Below are 20875 nucleotides of genomic sequence, written 5' to 3'. Positions count from 1 at the left end.
TATATCTGATTAATATATGGCACTGGAAATCTGGAATGGTGAGAGCGATTTATTTCAAAATGCATACTTATCAACAGAAATTGTAAATAAATGTGCGTCTGTCGTTATTTACGCACAATTATAAATAAGGAACATTTTCTTGAAACGGCGGGTCTCTATCAACTAAGTAAAGTAACTCAATCATAATCGAGTAAGCGGGAACCTTTAAAACGCGACAGACTCGTTGCACCACGGAAGGATGTATTGGTGCACACTACAGGATACTTGCTGTTGTGGTGAATTCGAAGGGGTAAACATCTAACAGAGGAGCTATGTAAGTCTGTAGCTATTGTCCAATAATGTAGCGAAACTGTCGCTGAAACTCGTGTATTGAAGAAGGCCACCGTTGTGACTTCTTTGTGGATAACAATGGCGGACTGGAGCCCGATAGCGAAGGTGTACGACTCGCTGAAAGCCGGCAGCATCGACGGCACGGACGTGGAGCCCCATGACCGGGCGGTATGGAGGGCTATGGGTGCCCGCTATAAACCCAACAAAGGCGTTGTTGGAGACCCACACCTCACCCTGTTTGTGTATCGACTGAACCCGCTGACAACTGAGGACAAGCTGCACCAAGTGTTCTCCAAGTACGGAGACATCCAACGGCTCCGGCTGGTCCGGGACATCGTCACGGGCTTCTCCAAAGGGTACGCCTTCATCGAGTACAAGGAGGAGCGCTCTGTGGTCCGGGCCCGCCGGGACGCCAACAAGTTGGTGGTCGACCAGCACGAAGTGTTTGTGGATTTTGAACAAGAGAGGGCGCTTAAGGGCTGGGTCCCCCGGCGACTCGGCGGCGGGCAGGGAGGGAAGAAAGAGTCCGGACAGCTGCGGTTCGGCGGCAGAGACAGACCGTTCCGCAAACCCATTAACCTCGGGGTCGGTCCGGTGCAGGACTGGGGAGGAGGCGGTGGTGGTGGAGGAGGGAGGGAGTGGGATCGACAGGGGACGAGAGACAGGGAGGACCGGGACCGACACAGAGAGGCCGAGTGGGGCAGCAGAGGGAGGAGAGATGACCGGGACAGAGAGCGGGATGACCGCAGACAGGGAGACAGGAGCCGGTACCGGGACAGGAGATGACGATCACATTTAAGACACTGGATTAAACTCCTTAGTACTGATCTCACCTTTCGATCCACAGACCAGCTTCCTGCTTCATATGGAGGACTTTATAGCCTGTAAGGTCTATGGACCATAAGCAGTTCAATAACAAATGACACGTTTCCTGGTTATGTTCATCAGATTGCACTGCATGGTGATGAGATGTCATTTCCAGATGGTTCTCTTGAGTATTTCAGTATTTCTCAAAAATCTGACATAATAAATGCTTTTGTACTTTAGATTGAGCATCAAAAACTGTTTATTAAAATTCACCATATATAAAAAATACACTGTACATTGTTTTAAAATCAGAATCGGCAGCTAATTATACATTTCTTTATTTTTAGTATCTGCAAAGTACCTGTAAATATAATTGAATGTGTTACACATTTTCTCTCTTCATAAGTCCGATGATTCTGTTTCTGACACAGTCAATGTGTTGAAATGTTAGTGTTGAAACACATTAGGATTTCCTAAGGTGAGCGGTTAATTTAGCTTCCCTGTCGAACATGTTTTTACAAAGATCTTTAGAGCATCATACTTGGTAAAGAAGCCAAATAAACCATGAATGATTTTAACACAATGGTGTCACTTTCCTTGTTCTTGGATCAAAATAACTAAGATCTTCCTCCGTTGTTATTATGGGTTGCATTTGAAAGAAGCCATTAAATGTATTTTACAGCTTTGCTGAGTTCGCTGTGTAATTGTAATGCAAGAAATATAGATTCAACCATAAAGGTCTCTAATATGAATTATAAAAGCAACTCCATTCATTACAATAAAAACATTAAACTTTACTTAACTATTTCTTGTTTTTGGTAGCCAACGGAGCGCACAAAGACACGATTATATCTTTGAGTAGTTTGGTATTTCATCCCCGCTGCCCACTGAAGCAGGTCATGTTTTATTCATGAGTCACTGGGTGGATTGTTTTCTCTCAAGCTGACCACAAGTCTGTCTGCAGTCATCAATATGAAAGGTTAAAGGTCTAGTGTTAGCATTAGACCTTTATTACATTAGACCTTTATTACATCAGTGTTACCGATGACTCAGACCTTTTCTCAGGTTCAGCTTCTTCTCAGGCAACAAGTGATGAATTTCCCAGCACTGATGAGCTAATGGACTGATGACATGTCCAGTTACTGGATAAGACTGAATTCAGTCTTATCCAGTCTTATCCAGACTGAATTCAGTCTTATCCAGTAACTGGACACGTCATCAGTCCATTAGCTCATCAGTGCTGGGAAATTCATCACTTGTTGCCTGAGAAGAAGCTGAACCTGAGAAAAGGTCTGAGTCATCGGTAACACTGATGTAATAAACCAAAGCAACTACAGGATCTGATTGCACGTGAGAGCATATTGAATAAAGTATATGTTTCCAGACAGACACACACTACTGGATGTGGTTAGAGAAGCAGAACTCAACACCTCTAACACAAACCCCCGACTTCAATTCCACTCCAATTATTTCTGAATTGATGAGTAAAAGTGAATGTTATAGTGTTCTTTAAAAGATAAGACTGTGAAATTGATGCAAAGACTCATGAAAGCGCTCCAAACTGCATGTTTTTCATCAGTTTTTAAAATCATATTTATTATGGTGCACCATGATTATAGCAAGCTATTGACAGCCATGACTATGACTATTTTTGACATTTATTTATTCATGTTTAATTGTCCGGATGAAGCCGCTCTCAGCCTCCCGGCACAGGTGGGATTCATGATGGGCCAACCAGGGAAAGTCTCTCTTTGCACTGTGCCGAAGTCCATCCTGTGAACCGAAGCACACAGACACTGATGAGCTGCTCTCTCCGCTCAGCTGTAGTAGACTAGTGATAGTGACTAAGTCGCTCTCACCTGAAGGCAGGGTTGATGCCGATGTTGTCTGGCTGTGGGAGGGCAGGTGTTCGCCTCCTCCGGCAGGAGGACGGAGGAGGAAAATCCTTCTGATACTGAGACTGCATGTGTGTCGTGTCTGGTTCATTTGTCACTGTTGCCTGAACGTCCTCCCCTGGTCCACAGTCCCGGCTGCTGTTTCCTCTTCCTGTTTGTCTTGAGGATGTGGGATGAGACCGATGGAACTCCTGCTGTGTGTTCGGGGCGATATGGTCTCCTGAAGGGTAATCACAACAGTGGTATGGGTTTAGTTTCACAAATAACATTGAAATATCCCATGAAACAGTTCTTTTTTCCTGTATATAGAGTACACATGGAAAAAATAAAGCATAATTTTACCCCCTGTCCTTAGAGCCTCACATAGGATGAGGTAATCTAACTAATTAAAAATTCAGGCAAAAAGTTTGCTGTCCTAAATATGTTATTTTATGTAAATGTAGTTAAGCCTGGAGAGAGCCATCTTTAAAACCGAAGGCTACACTCTCATTAATTCAACCAGTGCTTTACTGGCAATGTTTAGCAATCAATAAAAATGTATTTAGGTCAGTAAAATCCTTTTTTTCTTACTTCTGCATAAACAATACAATATAATAAAAGCATTTTTACATAAAACATTTTATGTTTGTAGTATAACTATTATTATTATTTCATTATAATGACTAAACCTTTAAATAAAAAACTCAAACTCACTTTCTAATCTCTGCCCTCACACACACACACACAAACAAAACACACATATATCCACCAACACATTGCCTGGCATGGCTATTTTCAGCAGTGCAACACATTATGTCCACACATACACAAGTCACTCAAGGCTTATCTTAAAACAGATAAAAAGAGTTTACTCTCTCGGTTGAGATAAGACTGCAGACCTTTGCCTCGGTCTTGTTGTGAGACGCGTCTAAAGCAGAAAGCTTCTCGTGACGTGGTCTCCATCTTAGTGGGAGTGTCCGGATAGAGGAGAAATCCTGGGGAAGTCAGGACATACCAGAGAGGGAAAAAAATCTGCTTTAAAAGTGCCTGATTGTAGGAAATAATCAGGCACTTTGAGTAGATAAATGTAGTGGTTGTTTTCAGATTCCTCTCCTTTTAACAATACTTTGGTGGAATTCCAACACATCACAGCCGTACTATACTTCACTTAACATTTGCTGAAATCTTTCCAATCAGGTGTTTTTATTTTAATGTTTGAAATGGAATAGCCAATAGACTATCCTCTTAAATATGGAGATGTCAGTTGTGACTCATTTAGACCCATTTCATTTGAACGCTGTAAAAATAACAAGGTTGCTCAATTATTCACACTTAAACAATATCTATGATAAGAATACAATGTTTTCAGAAAATTGCCCTGAGATTAATGCAAACCCACATAAATAGTGATACATTTAGATGTTTATCGTAGGAACCTACATACATCTACTCAGCATCATATTTAGCCAAACCTCTTATTGTTCTAGTTGTCTTTTATTTCTTGTCATTGAGGCCATCAGTCTTCTGTCCTGAACCACAATATATTTGAACAACAAAACCACATGAAAACACAATAATATGTGTCCATTAAGTTGGTAATGAGTAATTTGAGAACATAACTCTGATATTGAGACAGAGGAGCAGGAAACCTTTACCTGCCACTGTCGGCGGCTCCCCTCTGTAGGGTCGACTGCGCAGAAAGAATTCATGGTGGCGACGGGGATTTTGTGGATCGGCATTTTTGATGAACATTTTGTCTGTTGCCTCGTGGCCGTGCTCTTGTCACCACCAGCTGCTCTGAATGTTTTGGTTTCTACAACAAATGCTGAAAAAAAAGGACCACAGGTTTGGTGTATTCAGTAGTAGAACATACTGTGATAGAAAGTATAGGTACAATTGTTGCAATCCTTGAACATATCACACGTTGAATGTATTTAAAATCACAATATAACGCTCTTAAGAGAGTTAGTGACTGTGTTGCTTACCTTGCACGTAGAAAAAACTCAAGCTGTGGTACAATTCTGCAGTGTTTCCTTATATACTGTCTACATTTATCTGTACTGTGTGTGTGTGTGTGTGTGAGGCTATACAAAGAGAGACTTAAAGCGTGTTTACTGCAGTAGTCATGGTGTAAAATTCCTCTCCAATGAATGACAGATACAGTAGTTACCAAGTGAGACAATAAAGCAGCTGGGTCACCAACAGAGAGCGGAAACATGGTCCAGTATGAAAGGTTTTGAAGCAGGGCTGAGTTAACAACAAGTGAGACACTTCTCAGCAAGCTAGAGGGGCCGAGCTGAGCCTTTTACCCAGGCCACCTGTCTACAATGTCATGTCATCAGGGATTCAAGTAAGATGTACAGTGAGTATAATGGTATTAAATACATTTACAGTTGTGTATAGTCACTCACACCGCGCTGTCAAAAAACAGAAAACATGTTGTCTATTCATTGGTTGCCCTGGAGCATTTGGCCGGCACTCAGCAATGCTCTGTGCCTCCCAGTGTTCAGCTGGCATGAATCCCAAATATATTTCTTTCACAACAGAGGGCCTGTTTCAGCCTGTAACTTCTCAGTGGGGAACTTTATACTTAATACATACATAATAGTTTTACCAAATATATTCTTAATGTATTCCGTGGGCAGAATGTTCCTGCAAACCTGCAAGTCACTTTCATTGTTAATATAGACTGCTAGGTTGTGTGTTGAGGACTGAAGGATTATATTTTACTTCATCCACAACATCTCATATAAGATAAAAGGTAAGATTTGAATACAAAAGATGAAAAAAACAAAAGATACCAATTATACAAACACTTAAAAACAAGTATCACTTGTATTAGATAGTTAAATGTTTTATTTGTCTATATTTTTATGAAATTTACTATTATCACTTCAGAGAATCACCCTATTATTATACAATATTTACATATTTATTATAAATAAGTATTATTATTAGTAGTAGTAGTAGTAGTAGAAGTAGTAGTATTGTTGTTGTTGTTGTTGTATACAGATGCAGCCGAGATTATGTTAAATTATGCATAATATTATTATTATGACGAGTTTCGCAAACTTCGCACTGATTTCAGCACGCGCCACCACCAGGAGTCTCCCGTTCCCATAGTAACAAGCCTTCAGCTAGAGCCGTATATAGACGGAGTTAAGCTGCGGCAGCGTTTTACCGGCCGCTATGATACGTTCAACATTAGCCTCTGGCGCCTTCTTTCAGCGACTTGTATTGTTTTCTGTATAAAGGAAAGTCCACTAAAAAGGTCAAAGCGTTGTTATATGTGAACTTATTTGTATTAAACCCGGTGTGAGAAGCAGTGTAGGGCTCGCGCTCCCAAAGACTCTGTTGTGTTTCAGTGTCCGGAAGTTGTGAGGGGAAAAAAGTAGGAAAGGCATGAACAAAAAAAAGAGGTGGAAGAAACTTCTGACCAATTTTTCCTCCGAGCCCATTGAAACCACCGGTTTCTCTGGTACATCTCACCACGGGCACGGTTGAGGTGTCTTACTTTACGTGATCTAATAGTTAGTATTGTGCATTAATTGATCGATATGGGTCTGCCGACGCTGGAGTTTAGTGACTCTTTCCTGGACAGTCCGGAGTTCAGAGAGCGGCTGCAGTGCCATGAGATCGAGCTGGAGCGCACCAACAGGTTTATAAAAGACCTCATCAAAGATGGAAACATGCTCGTGTCTGCGCTCAGAAGTAAGTACACGATGGTTAACATCTTGTCTTTGGGGGGGATAGAAGTGTAGCGTGTTACGGTACGTTTAGTACTGGTACGTTCTGCAGAGCAACCCAAGGCCATCAATTCAAACAGAGCCAGAGTGAGTTCAGACTAACGTTACTTTAGACTTTAACAGCTAAACGCCAATGCATTGCTTTTTATTTAGGTGGTATGAGCAGTTAGGTATTATGGTATTATTATGTATGGGCTATTGTGTCGTTACCGTCATGCGAGAATAGATGTTTTACTTATTCTACCATGATAGCTTAGACTGTATGTGTCCTAGTCTGGTTTTATATGCTATTTATACAGTTTCTTAACCATAGAGATGAGTAAAATAATCAGTGAATGTTTCTATTTGCTATTAATGGATTTATTATCTATGTCTTCTGCCACTTTAGTAGCTGTAACATAAAAAGTACAAATGGTCATATTTATAATGTTTCTTTTTTGTCAGTACTTCATCAGTTTGACATCCTCAGATTGCTTGTTGTGTCTGACTTATAGTACAAAACCCTGACATAGTCGTCAGCACAATTATGTTAAACAGACAAAAGTTTTGAATCCTTTATAAATTACTTGAATGATTCATAAATCGTCAAACTTGTTGACGGTTCATGTTCTTCATTGATTGATTAAAGGTTCCAGCCTGACGTGATAAGGTCCCTAAAGAGTTTGCTGCTTTGGGACCTGATCTTCAGTTGCCCGTCTCGAAATCATAAGACTTTTATTAGTCATATTGTCATAATCATATGTCATCAGCTAATGAAGACTTTCAAAACGCAGGCACCTCCCATTTGTTGGTAGTTTCTTTTAATCCCCTCCAGTTTTAGCTCAAACACACCTACGCTTTTAGCTGCCTGAGGTCATTGGTGTGAACACCGCTGCTGCCTGCCAGACTCTCACACACACACACACACACACACACACACACACACACACAAACTGTGTGCAGAATAACTGCCACCACAACCACCAGAGCCGCCACAAAATGATATTAATTGAAGTGTTTGTATTGCCGATGGAAAATAAAATTAACTTTTCTGTCTTCAAACTGACAATCAAAATGACTGCCCAGATTTTTTCCCCCGTGTCTACAAACAGCACTGATGTAAGCAGACCTTTTACAGCCCTTTGGTCCAAATCTTGTGCTTTTGAATAACAATATGTCAACAACGCAATTTAGGTTTCCAGCGTAGAATAACAATGTTTACTGTGCTTTTGTTCTTTTTTTCTGATCTCCAGGTAGTAATCTGCTATAAACTGCTCGTAAACGACACTTTAATTAATGGTTTTATTATCAGTGTGTAATGTAGTGGTATGATTAAAATAGTGCCTTACATTGGCTGGCATGTTAAAGATGTGTGAGTGAGAGAATGCAGCCTTGTGCTGCCAAGCATTCGTGCATGTCAGATTAAAAGGGGTTATTAAACTCTATTATTAAAGTGTGGTTTGGACACATAAACAGAGTTTGTTGCAGGGTGAAACCATTTGTTTACAGAGTTTGACACCTCATGTCTTGGCAGTAGATGATATGCAAGAGTCCTGTAGGAAACTACATTAATAGTTTACTGCAGGTGGGAATAAGTGATGCTGCGTGTAGCCTGTAGGAGAATGGCAGCATAACATGGTGTTGGACCAACGATGGCAGTTTGCAAACTCATGCCGAGAGCATTCCTGTCTATAATATGTAAATCGTGAAATTGTATTAGTTATGGCAATAATATAATTGTTTGCTTTAAATGAATGAACTGTCTGCTTTTCACAGGTCTTTCTCTTGCTGTTCAACGGTTCTCTCAGTCTCTGCAGGAGTTTCAGTTTGAATGTATTGGAGACGCTGAGACTGATGATGAGATCAGTATAGGTAAGATGAATTAGAAAACAAGAGGCTGAGACTGCAAAATATACCGAATATGATCCACATTTGAGGTGTAACATTTATTTTGCAGCTCAGTCCTTGAAGGAGTTCTCTCAGCTCTTGAGCACCATGGAAGAGGAGAGAAAACGACTGGTAAGAAGGTTTGTGTGTGTGTGTGTGTGTGTGTGTGTGTGTGTGTGTGTGTGTGTGTGTGAGAGAGAGAGAGAAAGAGAGTGAATGTAGGTTTATGCTCCACATTTTTTTTTTAAGTGAGTAAAGTAAGGAATGTTTCAAAATTGAGGACATTCTGTTGTCTTTGTGACATTGAAAAGAGGCCATTTTACATGGAGGGTGAGTGGTAAACAGTAAATAGGTCAATGTATGAGTTCCATTGTACTTTATACAATGTAAAGCTTTGTTTATTATTGCTTATTAATTAATGAGATTTAGAAGTGTAACCCTTTTGAAAAACAATCCACCAAAAACCTTGAATGGATATCTGCAAAAGATTTCTTTCTATTCATTTTTGACATTTTTTAGAGTTTTCTTTGTCTTTGTACGGCATCCTTCTCTACATCAATAAAATGGTTGTGATTCATATATATTTGTTCAGGAATGGAAACAACAGACTTCTGAAGGGCTTTAGAAAGAAATGATACAGAGAAGTTTCTCTTGGTTTAAGGCATCTTGTGTTGCAGTTTCTCGGGGTCTGAAAAGTGAAGCCAACGCCTTTAAGTGCCTTAAACTGCCTTAAACTGCCTTAAACTGCCAGCACAGGGCAACTCCTCTGGTTGCAAAAAAAGTCTGATTGTACTGAAGCCTATGAGAAAATGACTCTACTTCTTACACGATTTATTACCTCAGTAAACATTGTAAACATGCGTTTATGATCCCAATCACACGTTTCAAGTCTTCTTCAATACAGCATGACGTTCATTTAGTAAATGATGTTCCCATTTAACTTCAACACTTTCAGAAGTATGTTTTCAGTTCATGAAAGTTAATTGTAACATGATGGTTGCCTTATTCCGCTTTAGGTTGTACTACAAGGTGTCTTCGTCCAATCCTTCTATACGGTCTATGTCTGAATGCCAGCGCTGATCTGAATACACCATTAGACCAAAAGCCCCTTCTAAATCAAATTGTTTTCCCCAAAGTCGGTACGAATAGTATCCAGGATTTAAAGTTTGAACGTTACAGTCATTGTTAGGCATCTTCACTTGGTGCACCACTCTGACTTCCTCAAGCCTCTTGTCCAAATCTGGTTTTCACACAAGTCTGAGTGACACATTTGTTGTGGACTTTGTGCCAGCGGCAGTGTGTGCTCCGCGACGATTCGGAAAAACATCTTTGACTTACAGACCCTCCATCAGCCGGAAGGCTTTGTGTGGGAGTGATTGGAGTCTGGCACAGTCTTTGTGCAGGCAAACCTCCGCGCATGTGCAATGTATGTGCATAGTACGTTACCTTATGCAAAGCCCTCTGTGTGTGTGTGTGTGTGTGTGTGTGTGTGTGTGTGTGTGTGCGTGTGTGTGTGTGAGACTTGGCTGTGTGCATGGTCTGGTTACAGAAGAACCATGTGGAACCTATTCTGCCAATTCCCCTGTGAGACCGTGAGCAGAGGCCTGACTGCCTGGGAAAGTCCATAAAAGGGTCCTGTGTGTGTGTGCGTGTATGTGTGTGTGTTTGTGTGCAATTTAATTGTATGCTGCAGATAGGTCTGAAACTCTACTAATACCATCATTATTGAGTAAAAGGGCAATTCCAGCGAATGGGTTCCTCTGAAATACCTCCCTGTTCAACCTGAAAGGACTATTATTACTTTCCTTTCAGTCTCTTAGTGTTCAGTTTCCTCCTACATATTGTAATGTGGTGAAAAAGGAAACCATACAAAGAAAGGAGACCTTTCTTCGGGGTACTGGCCAGGTACGAAACGAAAGTGAAGTGAAAGTAAAGTTATGATGCAGGGCTGGGAAGCTATTTAGAGTCTACTGCTTAAATCAACTAGACAGAACAAAGCAAGACATGACTTTAGACTCATGACTAAAGAGCGCCGAGACTTTGTATAAACACCAGAGCTCTGATAACAGCTCTGTAGCCTTCCTTACTGCTCGGCTCATGTCTCAACATCAACGAGTTTCTCATACATACTGTACGGACCGATGCACCATCATCTTGCCTTTAGGTTAAATAAATATTTGCTTTAATAATGACGTCCCCATCAGCCTCAACTGTTGTTTGTGTCTTGTGCTAATTGGCAAATATTAGCATGCTAACATTTTCAACTAATAGTTATCTGCTAATTTCTTAATTTTATGAATTTTACCTTGTTTTATTTTCATTATAATCTCATTATAACTTGATGCTGTGGCAATACTGTCCTTGTTACATTCATCCCAATAAAGCGTATTGAATCTGAACATCTGGATCTGGTAAACATGGTAAACATGATTCCTTCTTTGCATCAGCATGTTAGCATTGTCATTGCTAGCATGTCAACACCGTGCCTAAATGCAGTCAAAGCCTCAGCATGACTTTTCGTGACTTGGATATTAACCTTGAGCAAAGTCCATCAATCGCTCACTAATCACGCTCATAGTGTTGGATAATAAGCCGCTCATATCTCGCTCATAAACTGACTTTAACTGAGGTTTGTGCAGGGTTTTGCTATGGTATTTTTGGAATGTACCCAGTAAGTAAATAAATCATGTGCGATATATTAATCAAGAGCGAGATTCAATCACAGCGAGATTCTAAGTTGTAGGATTGAATTTGACCTTTTCCTCAGTGGTCTATGTCGACATCTACTCTGAAATGAAGCAGGAATGTCAAGACATTTGTCTCTTTAGCACAAAATTGTCCCAAAAAGTGACACTGAAGTCATCACTGTTTTGCCAGTCTTTATTAGTATTTACTGCTATGACACACTGAGCTGACTGTTGTGTGTTTTTCCTCACTCAGATCCAGAATGCCGATGACGTGTTGATCTCACCGCTCGAGAGATTTCGTAAGGAGCAGATTGGAGCTGTTAAGGTACTTCTGCTGTTGTTAGAATCGAAGGCTAACAAAAGCTGATTAGATTACTAACGCAAAGGTACTGAACCAGTTAACTTTTGCTTTTACTCACGGGTGATATTCAAAACTGCACACAGTATCTGCTGAGGTTTTAAAAAGGCCAATATGTGACGCTAAGTTCATTAAGCAGGCTGTGCTCGTTAGTTATCTAACACTGAAGGTGATGAACACAGATCCTCCTGCTCTGGTCTGGTCCCAGTCAGTCTCCCAGTCAGTGGTCAGAGAATCCAATTTGTTCGGACAAACGATGGAACAAGGTCCAGTGTCAGTAACAAGGTCATGGGAACGGACGCTGGGGGGGGGGGGGAGCGCGTCACAGACAGAGAGATAGTTGAACTCAGTGAGACAGTATAAACACAAAGTGAGTCTGGTGTCTGCTTTCAGCAGCTGTCTCAAGTCTTATAATTCAGTTTATCTCATTTCTTTTCTCTCTGCTCTCTCTCAGACCAAAAAAAAAAAAAAAGACAGCAGTGGCGTGCAGTAGACGGGGTTTCAGAAAGTAGACCTGCTCACAGCTCTGACTAACCCTGGAAGTGAAATCACAACTCGTTTCTCTGTGTTGATCGAAGCGTTTCCGCAGCCTGTAGAATGTGGCAGGAGTGTGTGAGCAGCACAACCTCAAACTGATGTCGCTGAGCCAGAAACAGTGGTTGGACGTGTGGAGTCTGGAGCCGCAGCTGTTTTTGAAAATGGCTGTTGTCCGAAATATGTTGGCAGTGTCTCCATTATTAATGGTAGCAACCTTACGGTGGTCTCACTGATTTGTGGCATTTTGGTATTTTGAGCCACACTAGAGTACTGCCGGTCTGCCGGTCAGTGGGTCGGACAATGGCTGTGGTCCAGCCTGAAATATCTTGACAACAATTGGCATGAAATTTGGGTCAAACATTCAAGGACCCTCTTAACATAATCATGTTAGCGTTGACATTGTGAGTATGTTATCGATATTAGCATTTAGCTCAAAGTACCACTCTGCTAAGTACATGGATGTAGACTGTTAGTCTTGTTGTTTTTATTTATTTACTCATTAAGTAGTTGAACTGGTTAGACTGTCAAGTACTTTAAACTCGCATGGAATATCTACTAAAATTCATGTGGTATTTACATATTTGTTCGATCAGTTATTTATTGATTTGAATAATATGTTCCCTAGTTGTTCAGAATTCTTATTTATTTTCAAATTTCTTAATTTAGTTTAATTTAATTATTAAGTTCTTGTATAGCTGCATGTGTTCCAAAAACAATAAATACAAATGCATGTGAGGAATTAATGTACAAAAAAAAACAGAAGTAAAGAATCATAAAGTATCATAAAACATATTATCTTCACGTTGGTATCTCAGTTTGCACTTGTGTTGAAAAATGCTCGTCCTTCTCGCGAATGAGACGTAAAGGACTGGGGACAGTGACATAATAATCAAGTGTGAAACTCTGTTGTATGTAAGAAAGTGAATTTAAAGACCTTTAGGAGCAGATTTTATTAATTGCCCATGTCCTCTACACCCCTGTCTTCTTTAGGAGGGAAAGAAGCAGTTTGACAAGGAGACAGAAAGGTACTACTCTGTTCTGGAGAAACACCTCAGCGTGTCCTCCAAAAAGAAGGAATCACAGCTACACGAGGTAAATCGTTCGACTTCTAAAAATGTACAGTTCCTCCAACATGTGTTAGGTAACAAAAAGTACTACATGGGTGTTGTTTTTGTCTTTGTTGTAGGCCGATTCACAGATGAGTAAGGACAGGCAGGTTTTTTATGATGCATCGCTGCAGTATGTCTTCAAGATCCAAGAAGTGCAGGAGAGAAAGAAGTTTGAATTTGTGGAGCCGGTGAGATCACTTACATACGTTATGATCGTGCTTATATGCAACTTTAGCACAAATGAACCGTGCTGCTGGGCCTTCACAGCTCTGACCAGTGGAGGGTGAACACAGTCACCGATAAACAATGTTTCATCACAGGAAAATATGACTGATAAGTTTTTTTTTGTGCTGCATGTAAACAATGAGATAAACATGAAGTCATAATTGCAGCCAAAAAAGCCAGTATCAGTAATAGTGAGTGTGCATGCAGACATGATTATGGAAACACAGCGAAACCAGGTTCTGAAAAACACAGATGACACACACTGTTTGGCCAGTGATTAAAACATTTTAATGATAGATATCAGTAAAGCCCACTTCCTGTTGCTGGAGTAGCACTTCCTGCATGGAGATCTCTTCTGCCTGACAGAGAGGGAAACTCTTTGTTGTGTAGTTTTTTTTCTCCTATTGCAATCTCGAATTGATTGAGCAGATGACAGACGATCATACTTTTGTAATCCCCTCCTTGTACTCTACACTCCCAAGCCCCCAGCTAACATTTGTCCTGCGGCTTTCTCCCTCTGATCTTCAGTTATTAGCCTTCCTGCAGGGTTTGTTTACGTTCTACCATGAGGGTTACGAGCTGGCCAATGAGTTTGAACCCTACAAGCAGCAGCTTCAGTTCAACCTGCAGAATGTAAGTATGTTTACTGCAAACCTGTAAACCAAACCTGGGCCTAATATCACTTGTTTGATCCGGTCTGAGCTGCCATTTAGAGAGCGATGTGAAAGTCAGTTTCCCAAAGAGGAAACCTTACACCCCTGGTACTCCTTTGCATGTTGAAACTACTTAAAGTGACCAGAAGCTTATTATGCAGTCCTGAATCCATTATGTTCAAACTCTTTCAAAGATTTTATATTTCATATAAATATGTTCGCAAACCATCTTTCAATGCAGTTTGTAATGTATGTTGAAAAGGCTCGCAATAACTTTGAAAGTACGCGTGCTGAGGTTGAGAGGCTGATGAAGAGGATCCGGTCTGCAGAAGAAGACTTCCAAGCCCCCAGTGTCTTTACCATGGAGGGATACCTGTATATACAGGAGAAACGTGAGCACACACAAAACACAAAAATCACATTTTCTCTCTCACTTATGCTGTGAAGAAAGACTTTAGTCTGTTAAAACACACACAATTGCCCCTGCATGAATGGTTGTCGTGTATTTTAGGTCCATTGGGCAGTGTGTGGACCAGATACTACTGTACCTATGAAAAAAGCTCCAAGATGTTCACCATGAGCAACACAGAGGCCAGACCAGCCAGCAGACAGGTGAGCTGGTAGCACAGATGAATAACCACACGCTGAATGTTTTGTTTTCCCATTTACAAGCGTTCAAATCCACAGCGAAAGTCAACTTATAAAACCCTGAGCTACATTTTTGTCATATGGTAATGTTATTCTAAGCAGGTAACACAACTCTGTTTAGCAGCTTCCTACAAGTACCAGCAAGAAGCTCTCTGCAAACTGCAGTATAGTGTTAGGTAGCTATTTATGCAACTTTGAGAAAAACAAACTACTAACTACAAACCTCAAGCTATGTCACGTTTGTAAGTACATTTAAATGATGTTTTGAAGCAAACTGAAAAGTAGGAAGTATATTGTTGAGATGTTAAAACACCAAAATGGTCCTCACCGTAGTGAGCAACACTGAACAAAAGCTCACACTGTGTGTGAGTCCTAACAAGACCACACGTGAATTGCGTATCGCAAATTCTCATCTCTCTGTTCACAGAACGGCGTGGTGAACGGTACGCCTGAGATGTTCAAGCTGAGCTCTTGTGTCAGAAGGAAGACAGATTCAATTGACAAACGCTTCTGCTTTGACATCGAGGTGGTGGAGAGGTCAGGGGGGGGGAAATAACGCAGAGAACTGTGTGAGGGCAACACGACTGTCTGTCTGATAAATACATTGAGATAAAATGATCTCTTTCTCTGCAGACATGCCGTCATCACCCTGCAAGCACTCTCTGAGGCAAACAGGCGGCTGTGGATGGAGGCAATGGATGGAAAAGAACCTGTATGAATAACTTCACCCTTAAATAAGTTATAGAAATGATACAGTACCAGTAATGTTTGAAATACTAACACATACATCAACATGTTTTCTGCCTTCGTTCAGATTTACACTCTGCCTTCTTTACTGAGTAAAAAGGAGGAGAGTAAGTATCCCAATTTATGCTGTTCTTGATTTAATTCAAAAGATTCTATTTATTAACATCTGTTAGTATGTCTTGCAATGTATCAGATGTTAAGGTGAACATGGTTTTTGTTTTTTTACAGCATTTCTCAACAAGGCAGGCTTCAACTTTGTTAAGAAGTGTATTGAGCTGGTTGAAACGAGAGGTATTCCTCCTTGAAATGTTCATATGAGGAAAATATTTCCAATGAGTATTTATTTGTTGCATTGTTGAATTGTTGAACATATCTGTGTGTTATGTGTGTGTGTTTAGGCATTACCACCCTGGGACTGTACAGGACTGGGGGAGTCAACTCCAAAGTGCAGCGGTTGATGACGAGTGTGTTTGGTAAGAAACACCCTGCTTTCCTCTGCACGGTGTTATTTTCCTGTATGGTGGAGACTTATTCAAGCACAGCGAATAGCTCGTGTAATAAAAATCCATTGCTACAGATAAATAATTTACTATCTACGTTCCTCCAGCATCCACAGCTCCCACTGACATGCAGCTGGATGCAGAGGCCTGGGACAACAAGACCATCACCAGCGGTCTAAAGAATTATTTCAGGTAACAATACAGTACAAAGTTTTTTAATAACACATCTCATGAATTATGAATTCATGATTTCATATGTGTGTGCAGGTGTCTGGCAGAACCAGTACTGACCTACAGACTGCATAAAGAATTCATCAAGGCTGCAAGTAAGAGCCCTTCCTGCCTCTCTTACAACACATAGAACACAGAGTGTGATAGACACAATTTGCTGTTATTTAAATAGTGTTTGTACTGAATTCACTGCCTCATACATTGTATGTCATGTAAACAGAAGCACATAAGGTCACCCTCTCAACACTAAATCATATTTCTTACTCTGTGCTCTTTCCTTGTTTCACAGAGTGTGACAACCAGAAGTATAGAGTGAGAGCAATTCATGCTCTTGTACACAAACTACCAGAAAAAAACAGAGCTATGTTGGACATCCTAACCAACCACCTTCACAAGTATGTAACACACACTGTTCTTTTATTGTCCAATGCCTTGAAAATGCCCGATTGTAGCTTTGAGAGCATCTTATTTTCGTTAAATATATTTGAAAATGTTTTATACAGTCATATTTTCCTCAATTTATGGAAATAGTCTTTTAGCCGGTCGGCGTTTGCAATGATATCTTCATATTTCCAATATTCTGTCAAACATGTAGACAAGACAAGATGTAATTTAAATATACTGAAAGTTGGGTTGCAATTGATTTTTGAAATATTTTTCCCATTCTTTGCGATATGATATGTGATAAATATACATGCTCATCACGTGTATCTGTGTGTGTGTGTGTGTGTGTGTGTGTGTGTGTGTGTGTGTGTGTGTGTGTGTGTGTGTGCGCAGGGTGTCCTCTCACAGTGACCAGAACCTGATGACTGTGTCCAACCTGGGAATGATCTTCGGCCCCACGCTGATGAGGTCGCAGGAGGAGACGGTGGCTGCCATGATGAACATCAAGTTTCAAAACATTGTGGTGGAGATTATCATTGAGAACCACCACAAGGTACGCTTACAAATACACACATATGCATTCACACAAACACACACGCACATACGCACACCTAACAGGAAATGTATGTTCCTGCCAGATATTTGGTGAGGCCCCAGACCTGTCGGTGCCGTTACCTCAGCCTCCATCCTCTCGGTCGACTCCTCGGAGGAACAAGGCCATCTGTCTGTCGACTGGAAAGAGGAAGGCCCGTCTCTACCCTCCGGCTCTCTGCCTGGCAGACAACGACAGTGAGTCTCTCTGCAGCCGACAGCTCCTTTATCCTGTCACTCGTGACAGTTACTCCACAACATTATACTTCACAGTTATAGCTGTGAGTTACTTTTCATACATATACACAAGTTAATGGGCGAATAAAATAGCAGTGGGACGGACTAATCGTTGTCATTCAGCCTCTTTATTATGTGACTCGTTTCCATTTCTCCCTCCAGGTGACACCTTCAGTAGCAGCCCCAGCACGACTCCGATGGGCAGCCAGGAGTCTCTGTCCTCACACTCCTCTGAGAAGAACGGATTGTCTCAGACCTCTCCTCCGTCCTCTCCTGCTGCCGAACCCGACTCGTCCTCCACAGCACCGGTGTCTCCTCATGCGGCTTCCTCCTGCTCGCCGTCCCACAACTCCTCAAACGGGAAGGATCAGAAACACCCGACAGACAACACGGCCTCCCCTCACCTTACGCCTTCCTCTCCCAGTACTTCCTCCCAGATCACTCCGGCCCAGCAGACGTCCTCTGTGTCCTCCTCCACATCCTCTTTACTCTCCACAGAGAGGAGTCTGTCTGTCAAAGGAAACTCGACTGCCTCCTTGTCATCTGTAAAAGAGTCAAGATCTCCTTCCGTAGCCTCCTTGTCCACTGCCTCCATCCAGCACTCTTCAGTGGAGCGCGCCTCTTCTCTCAGGGAGGGTCGACCTCTTCAGCGAGCGTCGTCTGTCTCCTCTCTGAAGAGCTCTCATTCAGTCGATCAAAGAAATGCATCCAGCGCCTCCTCTACTGTCACGGAAACCAAAGTGACTACCTCTCCTTCTCGGCAGCACAGAAAAACGTACATGACGGCCTCCTCCTCCTCTTCCTCCTCCTCTTCATTATTCCGCGACCAGCTTTCCACGTCCTCCTCTCTGACCTCCCTACACATTTCCGAGGGTGCGTACGTCTCTGTGGGATCGAGTGTGTTGACAGTGAGAAGCATCTGTCACTTCCCTGTTTATGTTCGGCTCTAATTTCTCGTGTCTCCGTCGCAGATTACAAAAGCTGTCACGGATCGGTACAGAGTCTCATGTCGCTGGACCCACAGGAGGCAACGCGCAAACGTAAACCTTCACACATCCGCTGTGGCTCCGATCTGATTACAAAACACTCTGCTGCCGCCGCATCCAGCAACGGTTACCAGAGACCTGGATCAGTGTGAGTGTTTGTAAAATATATCTTTGTATCTCAGACATTAAGGCCCTCTGGTCGTACAGCACAGCCTTCGATCTGTGCTCTCAAGAGAAGAAAAAGACTCATTGGATAGTTTATCCCAGGAGAAAACAACTGTTTCGATGAAGAGTGATACTGTAAGGAAAGGTCAAGTTTTTAAACTTCAAAAAGTCAAAATATTTCACAAAAAAAGTTCCATTGAGATGAAAATGTAAACACAGATCAGTCATCCCTGTGAATCACGCTGGTTGGCTTTACTTCAAAGGGATACTTCTTTTTTTTTTCTACGACTGTCAACTGTGATTTGTGATTTGTGAAATGATCCTGGGAATTGTATGCAGAGCTAATTTTGTGTTTGTGTGTTACAGATTATCAGTCAGACTACCGCAGCGTGAGAGTTCAGTATTCTCCTCGGCACTAGACGTATGTTCCTCAGGAAGGTATGTTGATTTTGAGCTTGTTTGAGGATCAACCTTTTCTATTCCTGAAGCTATCCCGTCATTAGTAAGTTATGGAAGTCTGCACAAGCCAAGTAAAACATATTAATAAAATAAATCCTCCTTAACTCACTTCCTAAATCTCTCTTTCTCCTAGGGATGCAAAGGCTCTCTACTCCTGTGAGGCAGAGCACAGCCATGAGCTCAGTTTTCCACAGGGGGCGCTGATCTCAAACGGTAGGAAAAACACTCGCAGGTTTCATTTCCTGAGGAAACTTTGGCCCCATTTACACCTGGTATTAACATGTGATCTGAAGCTGGATTTGTAATTTGTATAGTGACATCTGACATGGGGTACTAGGTGTTCAAAAACATATTTAGATTTATCCTTAAATGTAATCTGAAGATCATTCTCCATATAATGCTTATGTTTTGCTGATTCATTCCTTGCGAGTAACTTCTATAATCACAGTTGTTTCTTAACTGTCAGTGTTTCTTTAAAGGTGAAAAGTTACATAGAACCTTTTCACCCACTTCATAACAAGGTAACACGGATGTTAATGTAGGTTGTTCATTCAGGGAGTGTACAGATCACAGTACATCTGTACTATCCTAAGTCTAACGTGTGCTTAGAAGTTGTAAATGGGTTTAGATTATGGGTGTCAGTGTGAGTCATTATATAAGATGTAAATTGGTTAAATTCATATATGAAGGTCTTTGCTTTGACTCGAGTTTTGTGTCTGCAGTGTACGCGTCTGTGGAACCAGGTTGGCTTCAGGCGACGTACAACGGAAGAACAGGCCTCATACCTGAAAACTACATCACATACATGTGACAGACCCGATGATGACATCACCCCCATCGCTGAATAACACAAAGATCTAACTTTGACTTTAGGGATCTAAAGTGCATCCAGTAAAACTCTGTGCTGCTAGTCAGAGATCTAATATATTCATCATGTGACTGTGACTGTTATCACTGAACTACTGGGGCTGCATGTGAACGATGCATTTACTGTATGTATATCTGACTACTATATGTGAACCATGTTAGGGGTTTTTAACCAGTTTATAATACAGTAGATGTTAAAATCTTGTTGTCTGACTTTTCCTGCATTCATACATGACGGTGTCACTTAATCAACGTTATTATCTCCTCTTTTATGTTATGAAATTTGTCTGTAAGGTACATGTAGACAGTGTGTGTTTTCTATCACATCCTGATAATGTATGTGTTTACTATCGTATTAATGATACGTTGTGAGTCCAGAGATGAAGTGTTCACACCTCTGTGCCTTGAACAGTATGAACTGATGGTCTAAGACTGAATCCTTCCATTACACCGTCCCTGTCTGTCAGTTTCTATGCCGTCTAAATAAAAGACAAGTACTTAACTTAAAAACGTGTAGTTGTAGTTTGTTTTATCATTATTTTATGTCTATCAAAGTTTCCTTAAAGATATCTAGTTATACTATATGCAGCTGTGCAAAACAAATTATTCTTTATATTCCAAATATCAGGGGAAGCTCTGTACGTTAGTTCTGCCAAGGTGCATGCCCTTTTTCTGCAAATTATATGTATTCATATCCCTTAATGTTGTAACATGTGTATCCATGTGTGTGAATGTATAATGATGGACTGTATTTGGTAGGTGAGGGAGGTCCCATCATCTTTTCTGTACTTTGTGTGCATTATAAACATATAAACACATAATTATACAATTCACAAAATACATTTTAATCTTATGTCATATACTGTAC

The 20875-nt window shown here is 41.1% G+C and overlaps 2 protein-coding genes across 2 annotated transcripts; both read left to right on the top strand.

Moving 5' to 3' along the window:
• Positions 1-248: 248 nt before the first annotated feature.
• snrnp35 (small nuclear ribonucleoprotein 35 (U11/U12)) lies at positions 249-1720 on the top strand. The gene has a single exon (XM_076102190.1). The coding sequence runs from the start codon at positions 409-411 to the stop codon at positions 1114-1116; it is 708 nt and encodes a 235-aa protein (XP_075958305.1). The 5' UTR covers positions 249-408; the 3' UTR covers positions 1117-1720.
• Positions 1721-6568: 4848 nt separating this feature from the next.
• arhgap42a (Rho GTPase activating protein 42a) lies at positions 6569-19951 on the top strand. The gene is made up of 24 exons (XM_076102112.1): positions 6569-6722; positions 8513-8608; positions 8694-8755; positions 11564-11635; positions 13196-13297; positions 13392-13502; positions 14068-14172; positions 14455-14584; positions 14704-14804; positions 15268-15377; positions 15474-15552; positions 15655-15694; positions 15816-15878; positions 15986-16060; positions 16195-16279; positions 16355-16413; positions 16608-16713; positions 17096-17255; positions 17341-17491; positions 17693-18403; positions 18502-18664; positions 19048-19119; positions 19274-19353; positions 19863-19951. The coding sequence occupies exons 1-24, from the start codon at positions 6569-6571 to the stop codon at positions 19949-19951; spliced, it is 2976 nt and encodes a 991-aa protein (XP_075958227.1).
• Positions 19952-20875: the final 924 nt, after the last annotated feature.

Source organism: Anarhichas minor, unplaced genomic scaffold (assembly GCF_050575085.1).
Source record: "Anarhichas minor isolate MPS153535 unplaced genomic scaffold, ASM5057508v1 ptg000027l, whole genome shotgun sequence".
Classification (NCBI taxonomy): Eukaryota; Metazoa; Chordata; class Actinopteri; order Perciformes; family Anarhichadidae; genus Anarhichas; species Anarhichas minor.
This window is presented reverse-complemented; position numbering and strand designations above follow the sequence as displayed.

Coding starts and splice junctions, on each gene's coding strand:
- snrnp35 (XM_076102190.1), top strand. CDS start 409: ATGGCGGACTGGAGCCCGATAGCGAAGGTGTACGACTCGCTGAAAGCC.
- arhgap42a (XM_076102112.1), top strand. CDS start 6,569: ATGGGTCTGCCGACGCTGGAGTTTAGTGACTCTTTCCTGGACAGTCCG. Junction 15,879..15,985: donor TGAGCTGGTTGAAACGAGAG/GTATTCCTCCTT, acceptor GTGTGTGTTTAG/GCATTACCACCCTGGGACTG. Junction 19,120..19,273: donor GACGTATGTTCCTCAGGAAG/GTATGTTGATTT, acceptor TCTTTCTCCTAG/GGATGCAAAGGCTCTCTACT.